Source organism: Chionomys nivalis, chromosome 2 (genome assembly GCF_950005125.1).
Source record: "Chionomys nivalis chromosome 2, mChiNiv1.1, whole genome shotgun sequence".
NCBI classification, from domain to species: Eukaryota; Metazoa; Chordata; class Mammalia; order Rodentia; family Cricetidae; genus Chionomys; species Chionomys nivalis.
The window spans coordinates 70409667-70430753 of record NC_080087.1 but is presented as its reverse complement, the minus strand read 5'-3'; the positions used below and the strand labels follow the sequence as shown (position 1 = coordinate 70430753).

The 21087-nt window shown below is 53.1% G+C and overlaps 1 protein-coding gene across 1 annotated transcript; it reads left to right on the top strand.

The window, feature by feature from the left end:
- On the top strand, positions 1-19300 carry Shisa7 (shisa family member 7). Its single transcript, XM_057758283.1, is given in 7 exon segments — positions 1-619; positions 8036-8756; positions 10292-10446; positions 12557-12607; positions 13633-13782; positions 14362-14759; positions 14761-19300. Coding segments are annotated over 7 exon segments (2334 nt in total). The 3' UTR covers positions 15001-19300.
- Positions 19301-21087: the final 1787 nt, after the last annotated feature.

The window sequence follows — 21087 nt, the reverse complement described above, 5'->3', positions numbered from 1 at the left end:
ATGCCTTTTTCTTCATCCATGGATCCCAAGAGTGGTGCAGTCCGCCAGGAGAACTGCCCCCGTGGGGGAGAAGGCGTGGTTTTGCCTTCTTATTGGACAGTTGGTCCCGGAAATGCAAATGAGACTCCTGTTGCTGGGTGGGAATTGGCTAAGGAAAAGGTGGAGGCGGGGCTGGGCCCCGGGCCACTTCACGGAGCGGGAAAAGGAGGGGGAAGGAATGTCACAACTGGGACCCGGTCTCAGAGAATAAACATTGATGTGGCTGAGGACCGAACCATTATTGGGTTTGGGGGGCATCAGAGGGGCTACAGGGGTCTGTGGGAGGAAGAAAGTGGGGTCTCCTGCAAGTGGGGTGGGGGAGGCGCCTCTTCTGAGCTCCAAGCCGGCGAGACACAGGCAAGGGCTGGCGGCGGCCACATCTGCACTGGGGGGGCCGGTGCGCATCTGCACGAGAAAGAGCTGCCGGCCAGGGTCCCCGCCACGCTGCCTGCCGCCCCCACCCCCATCGGCGCGCGCGCGCGCCCAGCCCCGCTGGCTGGCAGACACGCGCTCGCGCTGCCTCCCTTGGCTTGCCCCCACGCTACCACCCCCGATTCCCCGAGGGTCCCGCATCCGGAAAGTGAGGTGAGCGCATCCGTACCTGGTGATAAGGGGGAAACTGAGGCACGGGGGAAAGAGGGGAATAGAGAGGAAAGGACAAGTGTATGAATGGATGGATAGATGGGATGGACAGCTGCTGCTCAGTGGTTCGTACTCGCCCAAGACGCAGAATTCTGCAGCCCCTAAGGAGATCAGAGTGTTGAAACTCTACAGACGCCCCCCTCAACCTCCACCGCGTCAAACCCTCACCCAAGATTTACAGATTCCTTCCCCAGTCTTGGAAGCCCTTAGAAGGCATCCTGTGTCCGCCAAGGATGCACGAACCAGTCCGATCCCATTGACAATCAGACTCACCCCACCACCACCGCGGATCCTGGCAGCCCAGCCCCCTCCCAAAAGGCCTGTCACCCCTAGTCCAGCATACCCTCCCCGGGGACCTAGGAGTACCAATCCTCCGGAGCCCTTTGGGACACGGGCGTCGTAGCCCCGGCCCCCGCCTTCCGGATCCAGGTGTCCCCTCCGCACACCCAGCCCGAAGCCTGCGTCTCGAGGCCGCGCTCGCGTCGCCATGGCAACGGGAGTCTATTTTGCGCCGGGAACACACAGCTCCCTCCGCAACGCCCCCCACCCACCCTGCTTAAGAGTAGGGGTCTCAAAGGGCTGGGATGGGGAGGCAATGCCGTGATGGGAATCAGACAGAAGCCTGGGACAGGCGTGCAGAGATTGAGAGCCCCTGACAGAAGTACTGGGTGTGGAGACTACAGGGAGGATACAGCTCCAGGCGGGGGAGGCTGGAGATGGAGGCCCCAGACAGAGATCCGGGACAGAGCCCCAGACAGACGCAGAGATGCAGAGGGACCGAATCAAGGACCCGATGGCAGAGTCGGGTTAAAAGGAGAGAGAAAACAGCCGGTTGGATGGAGGCAGGGGTCCTGACAAGAGGATGTACTGAGTGTCTGTCTAGGCAGGGACCTCAGACAGCCCAGATAGAGTAGAGCTGCATGTAATGCGGGGGGGTGGGGGAGACCCACTCTTTCCTCTGGCGAGGATTTGGGGGATCTTTCCCGGTAGCCAGGACCGGCTCCGCTTCCCTCCCTTCTTCCACAGGTCTTCAGTTTTGCCTGATTTCCGCATTCCTACCTCAAACTGCCTTCCCAATCCCCGAGATTCCTAGGAACCCCCTCCAATTGCTCTCCAACCCCTGCCCTGATCTGCTCTCCCGCTTCCGCCTCCACCACTGCCACCTGCAGACCCCACTCAGGCCATTTTAGAGGCTTTGGTCCTTGTTGGTTATGCCCTCCCTCTCTGGGTCTCACTTCTCTCACTCTCTTGCCCCCCCCCCCACCCCAACTCCCCGGCATCTCTGTTCCTCCCTCTCTGGGTCTCCCACTCTCTTTCTTTCTCTGTCTTCTTCTTTGTTTCTATGTTCCCCTCTTCCTGGATCCTGTTCCTCTGTCCCTTCACCAGCCTCCCCCACCTGCTGCTGTTCTCTTCCAGGACCCTCAGGAGGCACTCCACTCTTCCCAGCCCAACCCACTTCCGCCATCCTAGCCAAGATTCTCCACCCCCAGCTAGCAGGGATGGGATAGGACTTGTTGGGGGCTTCCTCTCTCAAATCTGGCTTTCTTTCTCTGTTCCTTGCATCTCTCAAGTCCTGGGCTGGATTTGAGAACCAAGCAAGGTGCAGCAGCTGGAAGAACCGGGGGTTTGGGCCTCCCTTTCCACCCGCCCCCTCTGGTAGTGGAGGAGGACATTGACTTGTGAGTGAGAACTAGAGGTTGGGGGCGGTCTAGGGCTGGGGGCGGAGTAGGGAATGGGGCGGGTATGTAGGCTCCACAGGAGTTCTCACAAGCCAGTTGCAGATTCTGCACAGCTGACCCGGAGTGTGCTTGCACCTAGAAGGCTGCATGACAGAGATAGGATGAGCGTGGATGCCTGCCTGCCTGCGCCAGCGCAGGGAGCTGGCCTCGGGTGTAATGTCTCTGGTGTGCCTTGACATCTGAGTCTTGGGTACTGAAGGCTAAAATACATGCACATGTTTGTATGTCCGTGTAGAGTGATGTGTGTGTGCACACCGTCACACACGTGCTCTGGAAGGAGGTATCGGTGCATCGCCAGGATGACACTGAGTGTCCTTGCTTTGGGGCCACTGCTTAGGTGTCCTGTGGTCTGTTATGTATCGATCCTGTTATGAGTCTGAGCGGTGTTGTGTGAGGGAAACAGAGAACCAGTTCCCCCGTCTCCAGTGTCTGCACTGGCTGCTGCATCTGCAGATGGTTGTCCTCTGTCAACTCCCAGCCTTTGAGCAAGGGAGACAGCTGCCTTCCGCCCCATCAGTCCAGATGGCTTTCATTCTTTCAGCCAAATTCTCATTGTACATGTCAGTGCTCAAAGAATGAAGGGATCTATAGGGCTGTGTCTGCCACTCTCAGAAAGACTGACTCTCTAGGTGTCTCCCCTCCCTTCTCTGTGTGTGGGATAAAGCCATCTAGACTAGTACCTGGAGACCCAGGTTTACAGACTAGCCCCAAGTCTGAGCACTGTGGGGCATAGGAAACCGATAGAAGCTCTTAAATTTTTTTCTAATCTGGAGGGTGGGTGGGATATGAATATCCGCCTCTCATACCTGCTTCAACATTTCCCGAGATATAAATGTTCTCCCAAGCATTTACATGTACCAGACACTGATTCTGAGTGCTGTAGAAAAGCAGAGATGTAGATCCAACCATCCACCTTCATGGACGTTCTAGTCTAGGCGTGAAAGATGCATAGCAAGACAAGGTGTGCATCCCGTGACAAATGCACAAGAACTCTAGAAGACACCCAGCAGGACCGGGAACCCCAGCAGGTCTGGGGCTGCTTGGGGACTGGCTGGGATGCTCGGTGAGAGGTGCTGAACGGGGTGGGGGGGTGGCTGGCAGGCAGAGATCTGCCACACAGGCAGCAGCAAGAGCTAAGGGCGAGAAAGTAGAGAGTTCTTGGGCATGACCCTAGAATGGCCTAGAGAAATGATTCTCAACCCCTTTGGGCTCTCGGGGTCGCCTAAGATTGTTGGAAAACAGATATTTATATATAATTAATAACAGTAGCGAAATTACAGTTATGAACTTATGAATTATGAAAATAATTTTATGGTTGGGGGTCACCACAACAGGAGGGGCTATATTAAAGGGTCGCGGTGTTAGGAAGGCTGAGAAGTGCTGGCCTAGAGGAAAATGAAAGGGCGAATACTTCGGGTACTTTGGGTAGACTGAGGCAAGAAGTCAAGACAGTCTCAACAGGGAAGTTGTTGATGTCATCTACCCATTTTGGTTTTTTGTTTTTGCTTTTTTGAGACAGGTTTTCTCTGTGAAACAGTCCTGGCTGTCCTGGAACTCACTCTGTAGATCAGGCTGCCCCTCAAACTCACAAATCTGCTTGTCTGTACCTCCCAAGTGTCGGATTAAAGTGTGTGCCACCTGCTGTTTGTTTTTAAAGACAGGGTCTCATGTAGTCATGATTAAGCTTGAACTCACTGTGCTTTGAACTCTGACCCTCCTGCCTCTACCTCCCATGATAGCTGGCGCTATCGTGCCTGCCTCCATTTTTAAAGATTTTGGGTAAAATGTGGTTGGATGTAGAGGCACACACCTTTAATGCCAGCACTTGAAGGCAGAGGCAGGTGGATCTCTATGAGTTCAAGCCAATCTGGTCTATATAGTGAGTTCCAAGCACTGTTTCAAAAGACAAAACAACAAAAATGCTCAGAAAAGTGATGGCAACAGATGCGGAGACCCATAACCAAACAGTCCTCCAGGAATCCTGCCGGAGAGGGGGAGGAAGCCAGAGAGGAGGGGACACCACAAGAAAACCCACAGAATCGACTAACCTGGGTTCATAGGGGCTCACAGAGTCTGAGCCGCCATCCAGAGAGTTTGCTGACCTAGGCCCTCTGCACGTTACAGTTGTGTAACTTGGACTTCTTGTGGGGCTCCTCGCAGTGACAGCCTGAGCTGTTTTTGACTCTGTTACTTGCTTTTGGGACCCTTTCCTGCTCTTGGGCCACCTTGTCCAGTCTTAATAGGAGAGGAGGTGCGTAGTCTCACTGCAACTTGATAATGCCATGGCTGGCTGATATATGCACGGGAGGCCTGCCCTTTCCTGAAGATAAACAGAGGAGGAGAGGGTGAGGGGAAAAAGAGAGGATGGCAAGAGGGACGGGGAGAAGGGGGGAGGCACGGGAAACTGATTGGAGTGGGCAAAAATTGTTAATTAAAAATTGGGAAAAAATTAAATTTAGATTTAGCACCTTAAAATGTACAACTCAGTGATATCTGTCATTCCCTATGTTGTGTGATGATCAACTTTATTTTAATTGTGTGTGTGTGCTCATGTACACACATGCATGTGCGCCATGGTTCACATACAGAGGTCAGAGAACAACTTTTAGGAATCCCCTTTTCCCTTTCTTCCATCTGAAACCCAGGGGATCCAATCGAGGTTGCCAGCTTAACAGTAAGCAATTTTACCCACTGAGTCACTTTGCCTGCTCTAGTTCCAGAACATTCTCACCACTGCAAAAGGAAGCCCTCTGTGTATGAAGCCCTCCCTTCCAGCTATAATATATAAGTAATAGGATTTCTGTCTACATGGGCTTGACTATTGTTGGCATTTCATGTCAGTGAGCTTATAAACTATGTAACGTTTCATTTCTGGCTACTTTTCCTTAGCACACAGCTTGGAGATGCATCTGTGTTGTAGCATCCGTAGTTCTGGGTGTAACTCCTCTTCAAGGCTGAGTAATAGTCTACTATATGGATGGATCATATCAGTTTATCCAGCTGTCTGTTTCCCTGAGTCAGTTCTGCTTTCTCTTTATAATGCATAGAGATACTATGGACTTTGGTGCGTGCATTTTGTATACTCATATGTATTTAGTTCTTTGGGGGTGAACACAAAAAAGTGGAATTGCTGGTTTCTATGGTAACTTACAATTAATATGTGTGTGGTATTTAGGATTAAACCCCCAGCCTCCAGCATGCTACGCAAGTGCTCTATCACTGAGCTATCCGCCCAGCTCGCTTTTTGAGTCAGGGTCTTGCTAAACTGGGCTGGCCTTGAACTCACTATGTACTCGGGCAGGTCTTGAGTTTGCAAACTTTCTGCCTCAGCATCTCAAGCAGACTGGATGGCCACCAGATCTGTTTAATTTTTTTATGTGTCACCAAACTCTTCAACCAAGTGAACCAAGGCACTTCTAAAGTACCTATAAACACCCATGTGAGAGCACCCAGTAAGCCGTGAAATATTCTAGGCTAGAGTTTAGGGGAAGAGGTCTAACCTAAAGCTAAGTTGAAGGCCAGGCATGCACTCACTCCGGAGGTAGAGGCAGGATTGGAGTTCAATGTTAGCCTTAGTTACATAGTGAGTTTCAAGCCAGCAAGGGCTCCATAGACTTTATTACAATAATATCAAGCAAAAAGTAAGGAGAAGGAAGGACAGGAAGGCAGAAGAGTGGCTGGAAGGAGTGGAAGAGATGGAAGGAAAAAGGAGGAAGGGATGGAGAGAGAGAGAGAGAGAGAGAGAGAGAGAGAGAGAGAGAGAGAGAGAGAGAGAGAGAGAGAGAGAGAGAGAGCATTCATTCACCTGTAATCTCAATTCTTGGGAAGCTAAGGCAGAATGATTCACTGGTTTCCAGTTAGCCTGGGCTACATAGTGAGTTACAGGTCAGCCTGGATTAGAGTGAGACTCAGTGGTTTAAAAGAAAAAAGTTGAGACTCCATGTGATAGAAGAGTTGGAGCCAAATCTTAGGAAACCCCAGTACTCCAAAACCATTTCCCGTACTAACTGTCTAGCACTTTGGTTGACAGTAGTTACACACACACAGAGGAGAGAGAGAAAGAGAGAGAGGCATGCAGGCATGCACAGTGGACAGAACAAAACATAAAATCACCTAATGATTTTTTTCTTTAATACATTTCCCCCCATCTGCTGTTTTAGTTCCCTATGGGTCTGTCACTTCTCAATGTTTCTCCTCAGTTGTCTGAGCACACGTGACAATTCTGTCTAGCCGCTCCCTCATCTCTCTGGAAGGTCAACCCTAAACCCCCAGGAAACTGTGCACTTGCTTTATTCGAGGTTCCAGCCTTGATGCTCCTGACAGCTTGGGGAGGGTGGTCAGGATCCTCAGGCATGGATCCAAGGGTTGTTTCCAGGAGTCCCTGTCCCACGCACTAGGCACAGCCTTCGTGCTGAGTCTGTGGAAGGAAGCTCCTGGGCAGCTGGTCTCTCTGGGGTTTGTCAAGATGCCATTCGAGAAGAGGGGTAGATTCTGAGGGGAGCCACCCAGAGCCTGCCTCTGCCTGCAGCCCCGGCTCTGAGCTGCTTATCCTGCCTTGTGGTGGAGCTCTGCTCTCCCGGCTCCCTGCCAGACTGTCTTTACACCCCTGTAACTTCTCCTGCCCACTCTGGTCTGTTCCTGACCTGCCTGGACCGTTGCCATGGAGACAGCTAACCGACCTGCCCTTCTGACCCACCTCCCCAGTTACATTTCTCTTCTTATCACTCCCACATCGAACATGTTTTTTCCCAAACTGTGAACAGCAGTGACACTTTTGTATATGAAATCGTGCGCATACACGTGCGTGTGCGCGTGTGTGAAAGAGTTAGGGAATGTTTGGAGAATTGAGAACCAAATAGCTGTAAGCCAGTAGTTCCCAACTATACTGTGTCCCCATTACCAAGACAACTTTCCTTTGTAGGCTTGTTTGTTTGTCTCCGTATGTATCTTTGGTTGGCCTGAAACTTAACTCTATAGCTCAGGTTGGCCTCAAACTTCAGATAATCCTCCTGCCTCCGCCTTCAGAGTGCTGAGGTTACAGGCATGTGTCATCATACCAGGCTCTTTTTTTTTTCTTCCCCAGTACCAGGAGGCATCTCAGGTTGTCACACAGGGACATCACCTGCATGCCTGTCAGCTGTTCTACAGGTTCATAGGACAAGACAGTATGATGACTGCCCACTTCACTATGTGTTCCTGCACCCATGTTGAGAACAAGGCTTAGCTCGTGGCTTGGCTCTGAACTAATTTTCATATTCTCATTCCCTCTCTCTCTTTCTCCCTCCCTCCTCCCCTCCTCACATCTGCTTCCTCTATTGCCTTGCTGCCCCACATCATCTCTTCCCTATACCTCTTTCTGCCCTCCCTTCTCTTTCTTTCCCTCTCTTCTTTCCCTCCTTCCTGGACTCCGCGGTCCCCGGCTGCCGCTCACCACCCCCTCCCACACATCTTCCTCAACTCCCCCTCCGCCTTCTGCCTTCACACCTTCCTTCTCTGTCAAGTCTTCCCTTCGTTATAACTTCTACAAGCCCCTCCTCCATCCCCGCCGACCTTTCTTTTCTCCCGTTTCACTCCCCTCTCGTTGCTCCCTTTGCCCTCCCCTTCCACCCCTGCAGTTCAGCTCCGGGATCCGCAGCCTGGCGTCCCGGCGCGCACCATGCGGGCCCTGCTGCTTCTCGGGAGCATCGCGCTGCTGGCCTCCGCCGCGGGTCCAGCCAGGGCGCGCCCATCCAACGATACGAGCGCAGTGGCACCGGGCCCGCTACCTGCGCTCCTCGCGCACCTGCGGCGCCTAACCGGGGCTCTGTCGGGCGGCGGGAGCCCGGCGGGCACCGGCGCTAACGCCACCAAGACCAGCCCCGCGGGTGGCGCGGGTGCAGCGGCACGGGCGCCCCCTCCGGCCGAGCTCTGCCACGGCTACTACGATGTCATGGGCCAGTACGACGCCACCTTCAACTGCAGCACTGGCTCCTACCGCTTCTGCTGCGGCACCTGCCACTACCGCTTTTGCTGCGAGCACCGCCACATGCGCCTGGCGCAGGCCTCTTGCTCCAACTACGACACGCCACGCTGGGCCACCACGCCTCCGCCTCTAGCCGGAGGCGCCGGGGGCGCTGGGGGTGCGGGCGGGGGCCCGGGACCGGGCCAGGCAGGGTGGCTGGAAGGGGGTCGGGCCGGGGGCGCTGGGGGTCGTGGGGGCGAGGGCCCCGGGGGCAGCACGGCCTACGTAGTGTGCGGAGTCATCAGCTTCGCCCTGGCGGTGGGCGTCGGTGCCAAAGTGGCCTTCAGCAAGGCGTCGCGTGCGCCCAGAGCGCACCGGGAGATCAACGTGCCCAGGTAGGCATGCGGAGGGGCTGGAGGGACAGGAGGGAGCACGCAGCAGCAGCCGGGGCACTGGGAGGCCAAGCAATCTGATGGAGGCGGTGCCTTACTGCTGGGAGGTGAAGCTGGGCATTGAGAGGCCCAGCAACCTGACTGGGGGTGTGGCTTGGGCGATAGGGGTGGCTCTTGGGGGCGGGGCCTGCGCTGTGGGAGGTGGAAGCTTTAAGGTGTGGCTTCATGGATGGGTGGGGTCCAAGTTAGTGGTGGGAATTAACTGGGGCCTGGCTATAGAGAAGAATTGGGATGGGAGAGTTCATTCATTAAACCAATATTTCTTAAAAAAAAAAAAAAAAAACTTTCTGTGGGACAGTAGCTGGGGATACAGAATGGGACAAAAGCCCTACCATCCTGAATAAACCTGTGTCCCAAGCCCAAGCATTCTGCTTGTGATCTATGTGATGTGGGGTCTCTGTGCCTAGGGTTCCTCGCATAGACAGTAGGGCTAAAAACAGACCTCCGTTTGTTCGGATTCTAAAGAATAACTGAGCTGATTCATATAGAGTCCTAGCTGAGTAAATGTTCATAAAATATTTGTGGTAGACCAGAAAGCCTATATGCCACGTAACTCTAGACGTTGACAACTGCTGGGGGGGGGGGGACCAATGTACAGTGTTAAGAGAAGGAGTGTTGGTTTCAGGGAGAGGTTTGTTTAGTTGAAGATCGGAAAGAGTCTGAGCAGGACCCTGAAGGAATTAGAGATAAAAGTCAAGCAGCTACTGTGTGAGGTCGTTCCAGGCAGAGGGCACAGACACATTCCAGAGGTGTCCGGTGTGCACGTGGTGTCTGAGGCGGAGCAGAAAGGGGCTGCTTTTCTTCTCTGTGCTATGAAGAGCCACTAGAGGTGGACAGAGGCCATTGCAATACCTAGACATCCTGTATGGGGGCCGACCGTGATTTCCGGGTGGGAGAGGCGCGGAGCAGTGAAATGATGGTGATGTATTGTGGAGGTCTACTTGGGAGGACTGGAAAGGGGAAAAGTTCCAAAAGGTTTGAGGTTCGCCTAAGTGAACGAGTAGGGCATCTTTCATTGCAACGAGGAAGGCCACCCAAGAAACAGTAATAAGGTTCATGGTGGGGCAAGACAACACAGGAACACGTATGTGGATGGACCACAGAAAGAGTTCTTGGAGGAATATGTCAGTCAGGAAGTGTGGCTGAGAAAGGTGGACCTTAGAAGGCCTAGCCAGATGGTGGTGGCTCACGCCTTTAATCCCAGCACTCAGGAGGCAGAGGCATGCAGGTCTCTGTGAGTTCGAGACCAGCCTAGTCTACAAGAGCTAGTTCCAGGACAGGCTCCAAAGCTACAGAGAAACCTTGTCTCGAAAAACCAAAAGAGAAAAAAAGTGCCTAGTCAAAGATGGACTACATCTCTCTGCCCTGCAGACTCCCTACAGAAGAGAATAGGGAGGGGGAAAGAAGCCTGGGCCTCTCCATGTCCCTCCCATCCCAGTCCCTGACTACCCATCCATCCATCCATCCACCATTTTCAGAGCTCTGGTGGACATTCTGAGGCATCAAGCAGGACCTACAACCCGCCCAGACCGGGCCCGAAGCAGCTCTCTGACCCCAGGGCTAGGAGGCCCAGAAAGCATGCCTCCCAGGACACCCAAGAACCTTTACAACACCATGAAGCCCTCCAACCTCGGTGAGTGCAAGTGACAGATGCAATCTCATCTCTGGTCATGCCCTCAACCCTGTGGTTCTGCCCTTCTTCCTCATGTGCCGCCCCTCTCCCACTTGGTTCCTTGGCCCCACTCTGGTCTCCATCCATCAGCCTTGACCCTCTCCCTTCACCGCCCATTCTACTCATCCTGAGAGAAATCCCAGGGGCCATAGTGGACAAGAAAAATTCCGGTCTTGTTTGAGACAGGAAATGGGGAGGGCGGTGAGAGGGAGGTGGGCGGGCCTTTCCCAGAGAGAAGAGTAGCTTTAGCTGCAGGAACTCTGCCTGGCTGCAGCGGAACTTACGGGGCTCTTACGCCTGAGATCGCAGACATCATGGCTTCTCTGGTGCCAGGCTGAGCTCAGGTCCCCGCTCTGAAATCAGTGGGGAACCACTGAGGTGTTTCAAGCAGGGAGCAAAGCAGTGAGATGTCGAAGCACTCAGTTGTGATCTCAGAACTCAGTGAGGGCTGAGACAGAAGGGTCAGAAGGTGGAGAGCAGCCTGGGTTAAATAGCAGGAACCTAGCCCAGAAAACCAAGGGGTAGGAATGCAGCTCAGGGGTAGAATGGACCAGTGAGGAGCTGGAAGTGGGACCCATGGGTAGACCACTTGCCTAGCACCCAAAAGGAAGGGATTTGGGGATGTAGTTCAGTGATAGCATGTTTACTTATCACGCATAGAGCTCTGGCTCCCCTCTCCAGCCTGAAAAAACATAAAATGGAAGTCAGGTTTGGTGGTTCATGCTTTTGATCTCAGCACTCAGGTGTCAGAAGAAGGTGAATCTCTGTGAGGTCAAGACCAGTCAGGGTTACACAGTGAAACCTTTAAAAAAAATGATGATACCAGGTGGTGGTGGTGGCACACACCTTTAATCCCAGTGCTTGGGAGGCAGAGGCAGGCAGATCTCTGTGAGGTTGAGGCCAGTGTAGTCAACAGAGTGAGTTCCAGGACAGGCTCCGAAATTACAGAGAAACCTTGTCTTGAAAAGAGGAAAAGAAAAAAGAAATAAAGAAAAAGAACATAAAGATGAGGTAAAAGAACTATGTTCTGGAATCTGCAACCTATGTTGAGGAAAGAGATGAGATGAACGAGGCTCTGGAGGCGGGGTTACAGCCCATGCAGCGATAGAAGAGGGTCTGGGCCCATTCAGGGCTGCAGGGAGGAGACAGGTTTTTCGAGACAGGGTTTCTCTGGGTAGTCTTGGCTGTCCTGAAACTCACTCTGTAGACCAAGCTGGCTTCAAACTCACAAAAATTTGCCTGCCTCTGCCTCTGGAGTGCTGGAATTAAATGGGATTAAAGGCGTGTGCTACCACCACCCGGCTGAACTTGAACTTCTAATCCTCCTTCCTACATCTTTCAAATGTTAGGATTACAGCATCAGGTTTAATTTTTTTTTCCTAATATAAGGTATCACACTGTGCCGCAGGCTGCCGGGAGCTTCTGTAGCCTGGGCCGACCCTAAATTCATGGCAGTTCTTCCGTCTCAGCCTCCTCTGTACTGGGGCTGCAGTCATGAGCCACTTTGTGAAGGCTCGAGCTAGATCTTGAGGGAGGTTTCATTCTTCAGGCAAAGAGGTGAAGGAAGAGATTTGAGGCATTGAGACCAGTATTACAGAATGTGCAACAGCCCTGTGGCAAGCCTCGGGCACCGCCCACATGGTCCACTTTTCCTGTTGGGGATGGTGACCCACAGAAGGCATCTGAGTGCCCGAGGGACAGCCGCTACAGGGCTTCCCACCTCAAACTGGCACATCTGATGATTCAGAGAGAGGGTGTCTGTCAAGGCACAGAAGTGGAGTCAGGAGCGGCCACCAGGTCTGAGTGGTGAGAGACCAAGAGGTGATACGGAGACCAACAGAGTTCTGGCCTGGGTATCGGGGTGAATAAGAGGGACATCTCATTCTCAGCCATAATCCTGAGCCCCCATTCTCTGTTTCCTCGATGGGACCGATAGAATAAGTCAACCTGTGGGGCTCTAATGAGGGGGTGGGAGCGGCACGAAACTGGGAGCCAGAAGTGACACACTTCCAGGCAAGTGTCAATTGGGATGGCGATGACAGTGACGTCACCTCCCTTCTCGGTCCCTCAGATAACCTGCACTACAACGTCAACAGTCCCAAGCACCGCGCTGCCACACTGGGTACGCAGAGGGCCGAGGCGCCCTGGGAGTCGGGGTCCTTCAGGCCCTCACTGTGGGCAGCCCCAGCCTGGTGCTGGGTGGAGCCCCAGTAAGACCCCCGTGAGCCGATGCTCACGTGGGGCTGGCCACCAAGGCAGCTGCAGTGTCCTCGAGAGGACACCGGAAGTGGTGATCTCCTTCCGTCAAGTTTTGGGAAGATGCGTGGAATGCATCCCCAGCTGGGGCCAGGATTCAGTGGGTGCTGACAAATGCCAGCGGTCCCCAACCTGGAATGTGATTTCATCCTCAACCACAACCCTGTCCACTGTGGTGGGAAACGAGGGGCTCCTAAAGGTTGGAGCTCTCGCAGGCTAGAACCCCAGATCTCTCACCTCCCAAGCCCCAGACCTCTGAAGGAGGAAGGCTGGAGCCTGAAATCTCGGGTCCGAGGGAGAATGGTTACAGCGTGGACCCCTGGGTCTGAGAAAGGCGGGCTGGGGTCTGAAATCCTAGGTCTAAGGGAGAAGGGTTGGACTCTTCCTCAGACTCTTGAGTCTGCGCGGGGCGGGGATGGCAGGATCTCCTGGGTCTAAAGGAGAAGGGCAAAGAGCTACTGGACCCTGGGTCTCAGGGAGGAGGGGTAAGACCTGGATTCCTATATCAGGGGGAGGGATGGAATCTGGCCTTTGGGCTTGAGGGAGGAGGACTGGGGTCTGGACTTCCGGGCCTAGGGGAGGAGGGTTGGTCTCTGGATTCTTGGGTCTGAGGGAGGGTTTGGCTTTGGGAACCTGTGTCTGAGGGAGGAGGGCTAGGCGCTGGGTCCCTGGGTCTGAGGGAGGAGGGCTGGGCGCTGGGTCCCTGGGTCTGAGGGAGGAGGGCTGGGCGCTGGGTCCCTGGGTCTGAGGGAGGAGGGCTGGGCGCTGGGTCCCTGGGTCTGAGGGAGGAGGGCTGGGCGCTGGATCCCTGGGTCTGAGGGAGGAGGGCGAGGCTCTGGAACCTGCTCTGAGGAAGAAAGGCTGCACTAACCTGGTCTTCCCCCGCCACAGACTGGCGAGCCATGCCACCACCCAGCCCCTCCCTGCACTACTCCACGCTGTCCTGCTCTCGATCCTTCCACAACCTCTCGCATCTTCCCCCATCCTATGAGGCTGCTGTGAAATCAGAACTGAATCGCTACTCCTCTCTCAAGAGATTGGGTGAGCTTGGGGAAAGGGAACTTAGCCAATGGCGGGGCTGGGGTGGGAAGGTGTGTTGAGTTCCAAGGACAGCAGTGGGGTGGTGGGGAGCTCAAAAGCTTCCAATCTTCCTACCGAGTTTTTTCCTAGTATTACCTGAAATATTTTGGGTTGGGTTTTTTGTTTTTTTTTATTGTTCTGAGAATGAGTCTTCGAACACACTGTGTAGCACAGGCTGACCTCAAACCCAGCTTCCCTAGAGTTGGGATTGCAGGTGTGAACCACCATGCCCTGCTTAGCTTGCTGACTCTTGTTGCTCAAACATTAAGACCTCCTGGGTGCGGTGACTGGAGAGATGGCTCAGAGGTTAAGAGCATTGGCTACTCTTCCAGAGGTCCTGAGTTCAATTTCCAGCAACCATCACAGCCATCTCTAATGAGATCTGGTGCCCTCTTCTGGCCTGCAGGCATACATGCAGGCACAACCTGTATGTGTAATAAATAAATAAATCTTTAAAGAAAAAAAAACCTCCTAGGTGGAGTGTGATACGGTTGAGGATGCTCTGGGTTGTCATGGGATCTGTCTTTTCTTCTCCTCCAGCTGAGAAAGATCTAGACGAAGCCTACCTGAAGCGCAGACATCTAGAGATGCCCCGTGGAACCCTGCCTTTGCATGCACTGCGGCGGCCTGGTACTGGAGGTGGCTACCGCATGGATGGCTGGGGTGGTCCCGAAGAGCTGGGCCTGGCACCGGCACCCAACCCCCGGCGGGTTATGTCTCAGGAGCATCTGCTGGGTGATGGCAGAGCTTCCCGCTATGAGTTCACATTGCCTCGAGCGCGGCTGGTGTCTCAGGAACACCTGCTGCTGTCCTCACCGGAGGCCCTCCGCCAGAGTCGAGAGCACCTGCTGTCACCACCACGAAGTCCTGCACTGCCTCCAGACCCCACCACCAGGGCCAGCCTGGCTGCCTCACACTCCAACCTGCTGCTGGGGCCTGGGGGGCCCCCCCACACCACTGCATGGGTTGCCTCCATCAGGCCTGCATGCCCACCATCACCACGCCCTTCATGGCTCTCCTCAGCCAGCCTGGATGTCCGATGCAGGGGGGGGTGGGGGCACACTGGCCCGCCGGCCACCCTTCCAGCGCCAGGGAACCCTGGAGCAGCTTCAGTTCATTCCTGGGCACCACCTGCCACAGCACCTGCGCACTGCCAGCAAGAATGAAGTGACTGTCTGAGGCCAGGGTAGAGCGCTGGGGGCTGCGGCTTCTGAGGCCCCCTCCTCCCAGCCCAGATCTCCATCACAGGCTTATCATACACACCAAGGGTCTGAGACCAGATGGGCCCTTGGATCGGAGACCACGCCTCCTTTTGGGATGTCACAGTAGATGAGATCTCTCCTCCTACTTTGTCACTGTTTGAACCAAGGCCTCCTTCCCATGATGTCATCGCAGAGGAAGAGGCCTGTACATGAGGTCATCGCTAGCAAATATGTCTGTGTTCTATGATGTCATTGCAGGAACTAAACCTCCTTCCTATGAGGTCACCACAGAGGAAGAGGCCTGCCCGTGAGGTCATCACTAGAGGCTGTGTCCATTTTGCATGACATCACCAGAGACTCCTTCCCTGTGATGTCACCACAGACAATGCCTTGTCCCATCCCATCATCCCTAGAAACAAAGATTTCTTCTGTGATGTCACTGCAGAGACAAGTCTCCCACTTCTTGAGACTTCTTGATATCATCCTGAGCTCCAAGGCCTCTTGAAACTGTCCAGATGTTTCTCTGCTGTGGAGAAGATGCCTCTGCCCCACGATGCCATGACTACAGACTAAGCCATTTTCCTGGAACACACTGCAGGGGACCGTGCCCTGCCGTGTGTCCTCACTAAAGATTAGGCCTCCTTCCCACAGTGCTGTCACAGGATTTTGCCTCCCTCCTGTGATGCCATCACCAGAATAGGTGCCTTGCCCGATGGCGCCATCACAGGGACTGTGCCTCTTCAAGCGATGTCATTACCAGTAATGACCACCTGTCCCAGGGACCTCTCCAGGAGGAGGCCCTGCTGTGGTGTGACCACCAGTTACCACCTGCTTGGAAATGACACCAGGGGACACCTCTGTTGTGCTGGGTTGTGATAAAGTTGGGCGTGTCCAGCCCAAGACCATTTTGGAAAGATGCCAGAGAAAGCGGCTTTTCCTGAGATGTACTATGAGGGTGTCAGCACTGGGGATGCCAAGACAGTGACCTGTCTGTAGGAGGCTGGCGATGATGCCCTCCATCGCCTGGACATCATCATAAAGGATTTCCCTTCTGAGGCGGTCCCCACTCTCGATGGCCACCAGTAGTGATTGTCATCAGAGTCCTTGTCTTGCTTCCCTATAACTTAGCTCCATGGCTTCTTCCCATGACCCCAGGGACATGGCCAACAGGATGTCTACCAGCACCTCTAAAGGGAGGTTGGGCTTGTGCAGTGAGTCCTTGGGGATGGTACCCACGGATGAGCTTCAGCTCCAAGGAGGCCACTTTGATCCATGAGGCTTCTAAATCCTGGGACTCATAGGTGGGCCAAAGGCTGGCATTACTTCTTTCTGCCATATCTAAAGACATCAGCTCTGTCAACAGAGCCCCCATCTCCTATTGGAGGGAGAGGGTTGGAGTGTATGTGCCGCTGACCTTGCCAATGACATCATCAATGCTACCCAGTGTACTCCTTTCATGATGGCATAGCAGTTGGGGTCCAGTGTTAATCATGTCATTTCCCAGGATTCCATAAGACTGACCTCAACTAGCACATCATCATCTACCAGGAATTGTCACCACTAATGATATCACCATTGTCTCCCAACATTCCTCCCAACCATGATGTCACCACCTCCCAGGATCCACATAACATGCCATCATCACCATCTCCTATGAGCCGCCACAGCATGTTCTCATCACCTCCCAGAATCATCACAATATGCTCACCTCATCATCTCCCAGGAGCCATCAGAACCATGTTGTCTTCATCATTCCCCAGCATTCACTACAGCCATAGGTCCCCATCATCTCCCAGCATTCACTACAGCCATAGGTCCCCATCATTTCCCAGCATTCACTACAGCCATAGGTCCCCATCATTTCCCAGCATTCACTACAGCCATAGGTCCCCATCATCTCCCAGGAGCCATCAGAACCATGCTGTCCTCATCTCTCAGGAGCCACTACAACCATGATGTTCTTGTCTCCCTAGTTGTGTCATGACTGATGATGTCCTTACCTTCCACAATCCATTATGCCTCGTGGTGGCACTCTCCAAGAGGACTTGTTAGGACGGATAGTGCCGATGTTTCCATCATCACAGTGCTGCCATCTCCCACGATCTACTTCTGCCACGTCTCATGTCTCAGCCACTAGAGCTATGATGTCACCACTTCATAAGATCCACTGCAACTGTGGTGTCCTTGGATTCATGCAGCCATGCATCGCCACATCCCGGATCCATCTAAGTGTCACAGTCATAATCCACAGGAATCCACGAGAGCCATGCTGTCACCATCTCCAGGCCCCACTCCAGTCATGTCCTGTCATGACTCATCAGGAGTCACTGTAACCACGGTGCATCACCTCCAATCAGCCATAATAGCCAATGGTGTCTTCATCTCCCAGGACCCACTCGAACCCCAGTGTCTCCGTGACCTAGGGTCCCTGAGACCCAGTGATATCATTATCCTTGGGGTCTCCCATAACCACGGTGTCATCACCTCCTGGATCCATGACAACAAAAAATGCCATCATTTCCAGAGTTCACTTCAGTCATGGCGTCGCTGCCTCCCAGAATCCACGTTAAAACTGTCCTCGTCACCCAGGATCCACCATCTTAGGGTTCTCTGGGGTCTCAAGGCATTTACAGTTCCTCCCTTCAGGGGAACCAGCACAACAGGCCATTTCCCATTCCCTCCACAGGACTAGGGTGGAGCCAGCTGTCTCCCTCGGATAGTGTCCCCCTCCCCCACTCTGGCCCTTCTTGATTATGTCACTGCCTCGCTCCTGATCTGAATACATACCTGGGTCCAGACGTGGCCTTGGCCAGCCTCCTTCGCCCACTGGTGAGTGCATCCAAACTCTTCCTTGTGTCACCACTGTCCCTCACCCAGCCATCAGATCGGTGACAGGGTCAACCCAGTGACTTCACAGCAGTAGCAGAGGTGGGGCTTCCCATCCCTTGGGCGGCATCACTGCCCTACCCCACTCAAACCCTGTTAATTGGACCCCACCACCAGATCAGAACTCACTAGCTAGGGCCAAACTCTCTTTAGAATCTTGGCCTGTGGGAAGATGCCACAGCTGGCAAACCACCTGCTGGCCAGTTCCTGGGGTGGGGATACCTGAGAGCATTGGCCACTGCTACCTTCACCTGCAAAGGCCAAGAAGGGTGCTCCTTCACCCCTTCCCGTAACACACCAGGGAGTCCCTAACACCCAGTGCACAATTTGACCCTCCACACAGTTCTCTGTACATATAGCCATGTTTCAGGGGGGCGGCCATTCCCCACTCTTAAAGGGCTACATGTCCCCCTCCCAGCCCCCAAGGCGAGGAGGGGGCTCTTCTCCCTCCTCTGGGCCGCCCTCTCCCTCTTATACCCTCTTACCCCACCAAATATTGGCCTCTGTGCTCATCCCTTCTCGCCAAGAGCCTGGATGGGATAGATGGTGCCAGGGTCTCACCATCGAGGAAGGTAGGATGTCACCACCAATCCTCCTAAAATCCAGCGCCAGGTTTTCAGTCTCCCGGCTAATAGAAGTTCCGTGGGCTCCCCTTCCATTCTAGGGCCTCCCTTCAAGCGCGCTTAACACTCCCACGGAACACACAACTTTCTTCAGCCCCCAGCATCGCAGGGGTGCGGGAGCTTTCGGCTTTTGTTTGCCCCTTCTCTCAGTCTCTCCCTCCCCCCTTCCTAACTTGGATTCCTTCCTGGGATCTGCCCTCCCCGCCCCCCAGCCTCTAACCCTCCATTCACCCGCCTGACCCAGGAGCCTTGACCTCTTATCTCAATAAAGCCATAGTAGGGAGAGGTCTCACCCCCCCCCCCCACTAGCACCACGATGCTTCCAGAGCTGGGACCTGGCCTTCTGAGTCTTCCCCACTGTTCCCCAGTAAACACACAAACACACATGAATGGGGTGTGCACTGCCCGTGCAGGGAAGCAGCTCCCCTTCTGGCTGGGGCTTGCAGAGGGGATGTCAGATTGAAATGCTCCACCGAAGGACCCTCCACACCTCTGAATCCCAGCCTCTCTCCCCTCCCCTACTCTTCCTTCCTGTGCTGAACCCACCTTCGACTTCCTGATGAGGACAGCGAGAAGAGCTGGCGCTCAGTGGGGGGTGGTTTTTGTTTTGGAATAAACAGCTGTTTTTCCTGATCTCCAGTCTCCAGGTTTTCACTGGGAAATTGGGGACCTCCTCCCACTTTGTAGTAGATACAGGCTTGGCCAAAGGCAAAATGATATTTGTCAGGGGAGAAACTTCTAAAGGCACCTTCTAAAGGTGTTTCCCGAAAGCTCAGAGATGCCCCGTTGCCTTGTGTCCCATGAAGCTGAGGAGTCAGAGAGAGAAGGGGAGTTATTTTTGTTGTTGATGTTGCTGTTGTTTCTTTTCTTTTCTTTTTTTCTTTTTTTTTTTTTTTTTTTTTGAGACAGGGTTTCTGCTGTCTTGGAACTCACTTTGTAGAGCAGGCTGAACCTGAACTCATAGATCAGCCTGCCTCTGCCTCCTGAGTGCTGGGATTAAAGGTGTGCATCACCATTGCCCAGCTGGAAGGGGCATTTTAATGTGCTTTTTACTCATGGTTTTGCTTTGTTTCTTCTATTAATTTTTTATTATATATGATATATAATATACATATAATAAAAATATATGTGAAATATAAAGGTATATAATTACATATACACCACCATCTATATATACATATATGGTTATTTTGCCTGCATGCATGTTTGTGTAGCATGTATGCACTTGGTGCCCTCAGAGTTCAGAAGAGGGTGTCAGGTCCCCTGGAACTGGAGTTACAGATAGGCATGAGCCACCATGTGGGTGCTTGGTATCAAACTTGGTCCTCTGCAAGATCAACTAGTGCTCTTAACAACTACTTCACCTCTCTTCTTTAGTTTTTAATACTATATTTATCTACCGCGTGTATGTGTGTGTAATAGCAAGGGCTGAATGTAGGGCCTCATGCGTACTAAACAGGTGTTGTACCAGTGAGCTGTATTTCCACATTTTTCTTTTCTTTTTAATAGTCTTTTTTTTTTTTTTTTTTTTTTTTTGGCCATGCAGTGGTGGCAGACACCTTTAATCCCAGCACTCGGAAGGCAGAGACAGGCAGATCTCTGTGAGTTCAAGGTCAGTCTGGTCTACAGAGTGAGTTCCAGGACAGGCTCTAAAGCTGTAGAGAAACCCTGTCTCAAAAAAACAAATAAGAGGCTGGAAAGATGACCCAGAGGTAATGAGATCTGTAATGAGATCTGGTGCCCTCTTCTGGCAAGCAGACACACATACAGACAGAACACTGTAGACATAATAAGTAATAAACCTTAATATATACATCAGGAATTCTTTTTGGTCTTAATAAAAACCCAGAGTCAGCTATCAGGGGGTAAAAGCTGAAGGCTCAGAGAAACAGAGCAGCCAGTCACTAGAGTTCTTACCTCTACCAATGCTCAGACAAAAGGGGTGACCTTGTCCTCAGACTGCCTCTTCCGATTGTACTGAGCTCCTGTCTCGTCCTGCTTTATCTTCCTCTCTCCACACAGCCATAGGACTCCTGTCTCCACCTCCCTAGTGCTGGGATTAAAGGCATGTGATCCAAGTGCTGGGATCACTTTTGTGTGCTCTGTTTCTCTTTTAGACTGGACCAATTTCGCATAGCCCAGGGTGGCCTTGAACTAACAGAGATCCACCAACCTCTGTCTCCCGAGTCCTGGGACTAAAGGTGTGTGCTACCACTGCCTGGCCTCTAGTGGCTTAGCTCCGCACTCTGATCTTCAGGCAAGTTTCATTTGTTAAAACACAAACAAAATATCACCACAGAAAATGCCTCATGTTCCCATTCCCCACCCCACCCCCGCCCTGGCCCCAGTTGACCCTGGAGATCTCATCTACTTTCCCTTCCCAGGGTGCTCCTTGTTATCCAGCTACAAGAGGCCCGCCCCTTCCGGAATGAAGGAGGAGGGGATGCAGTGCAGGTAGACGGGAAATGGGGGAGGGAATGGGAGGAAAGGAGGAAGGGGAAACTGTGGTTGGTATGTAAAATAAATGAAAAAAAATTAATAAAAAAATAGTAAAT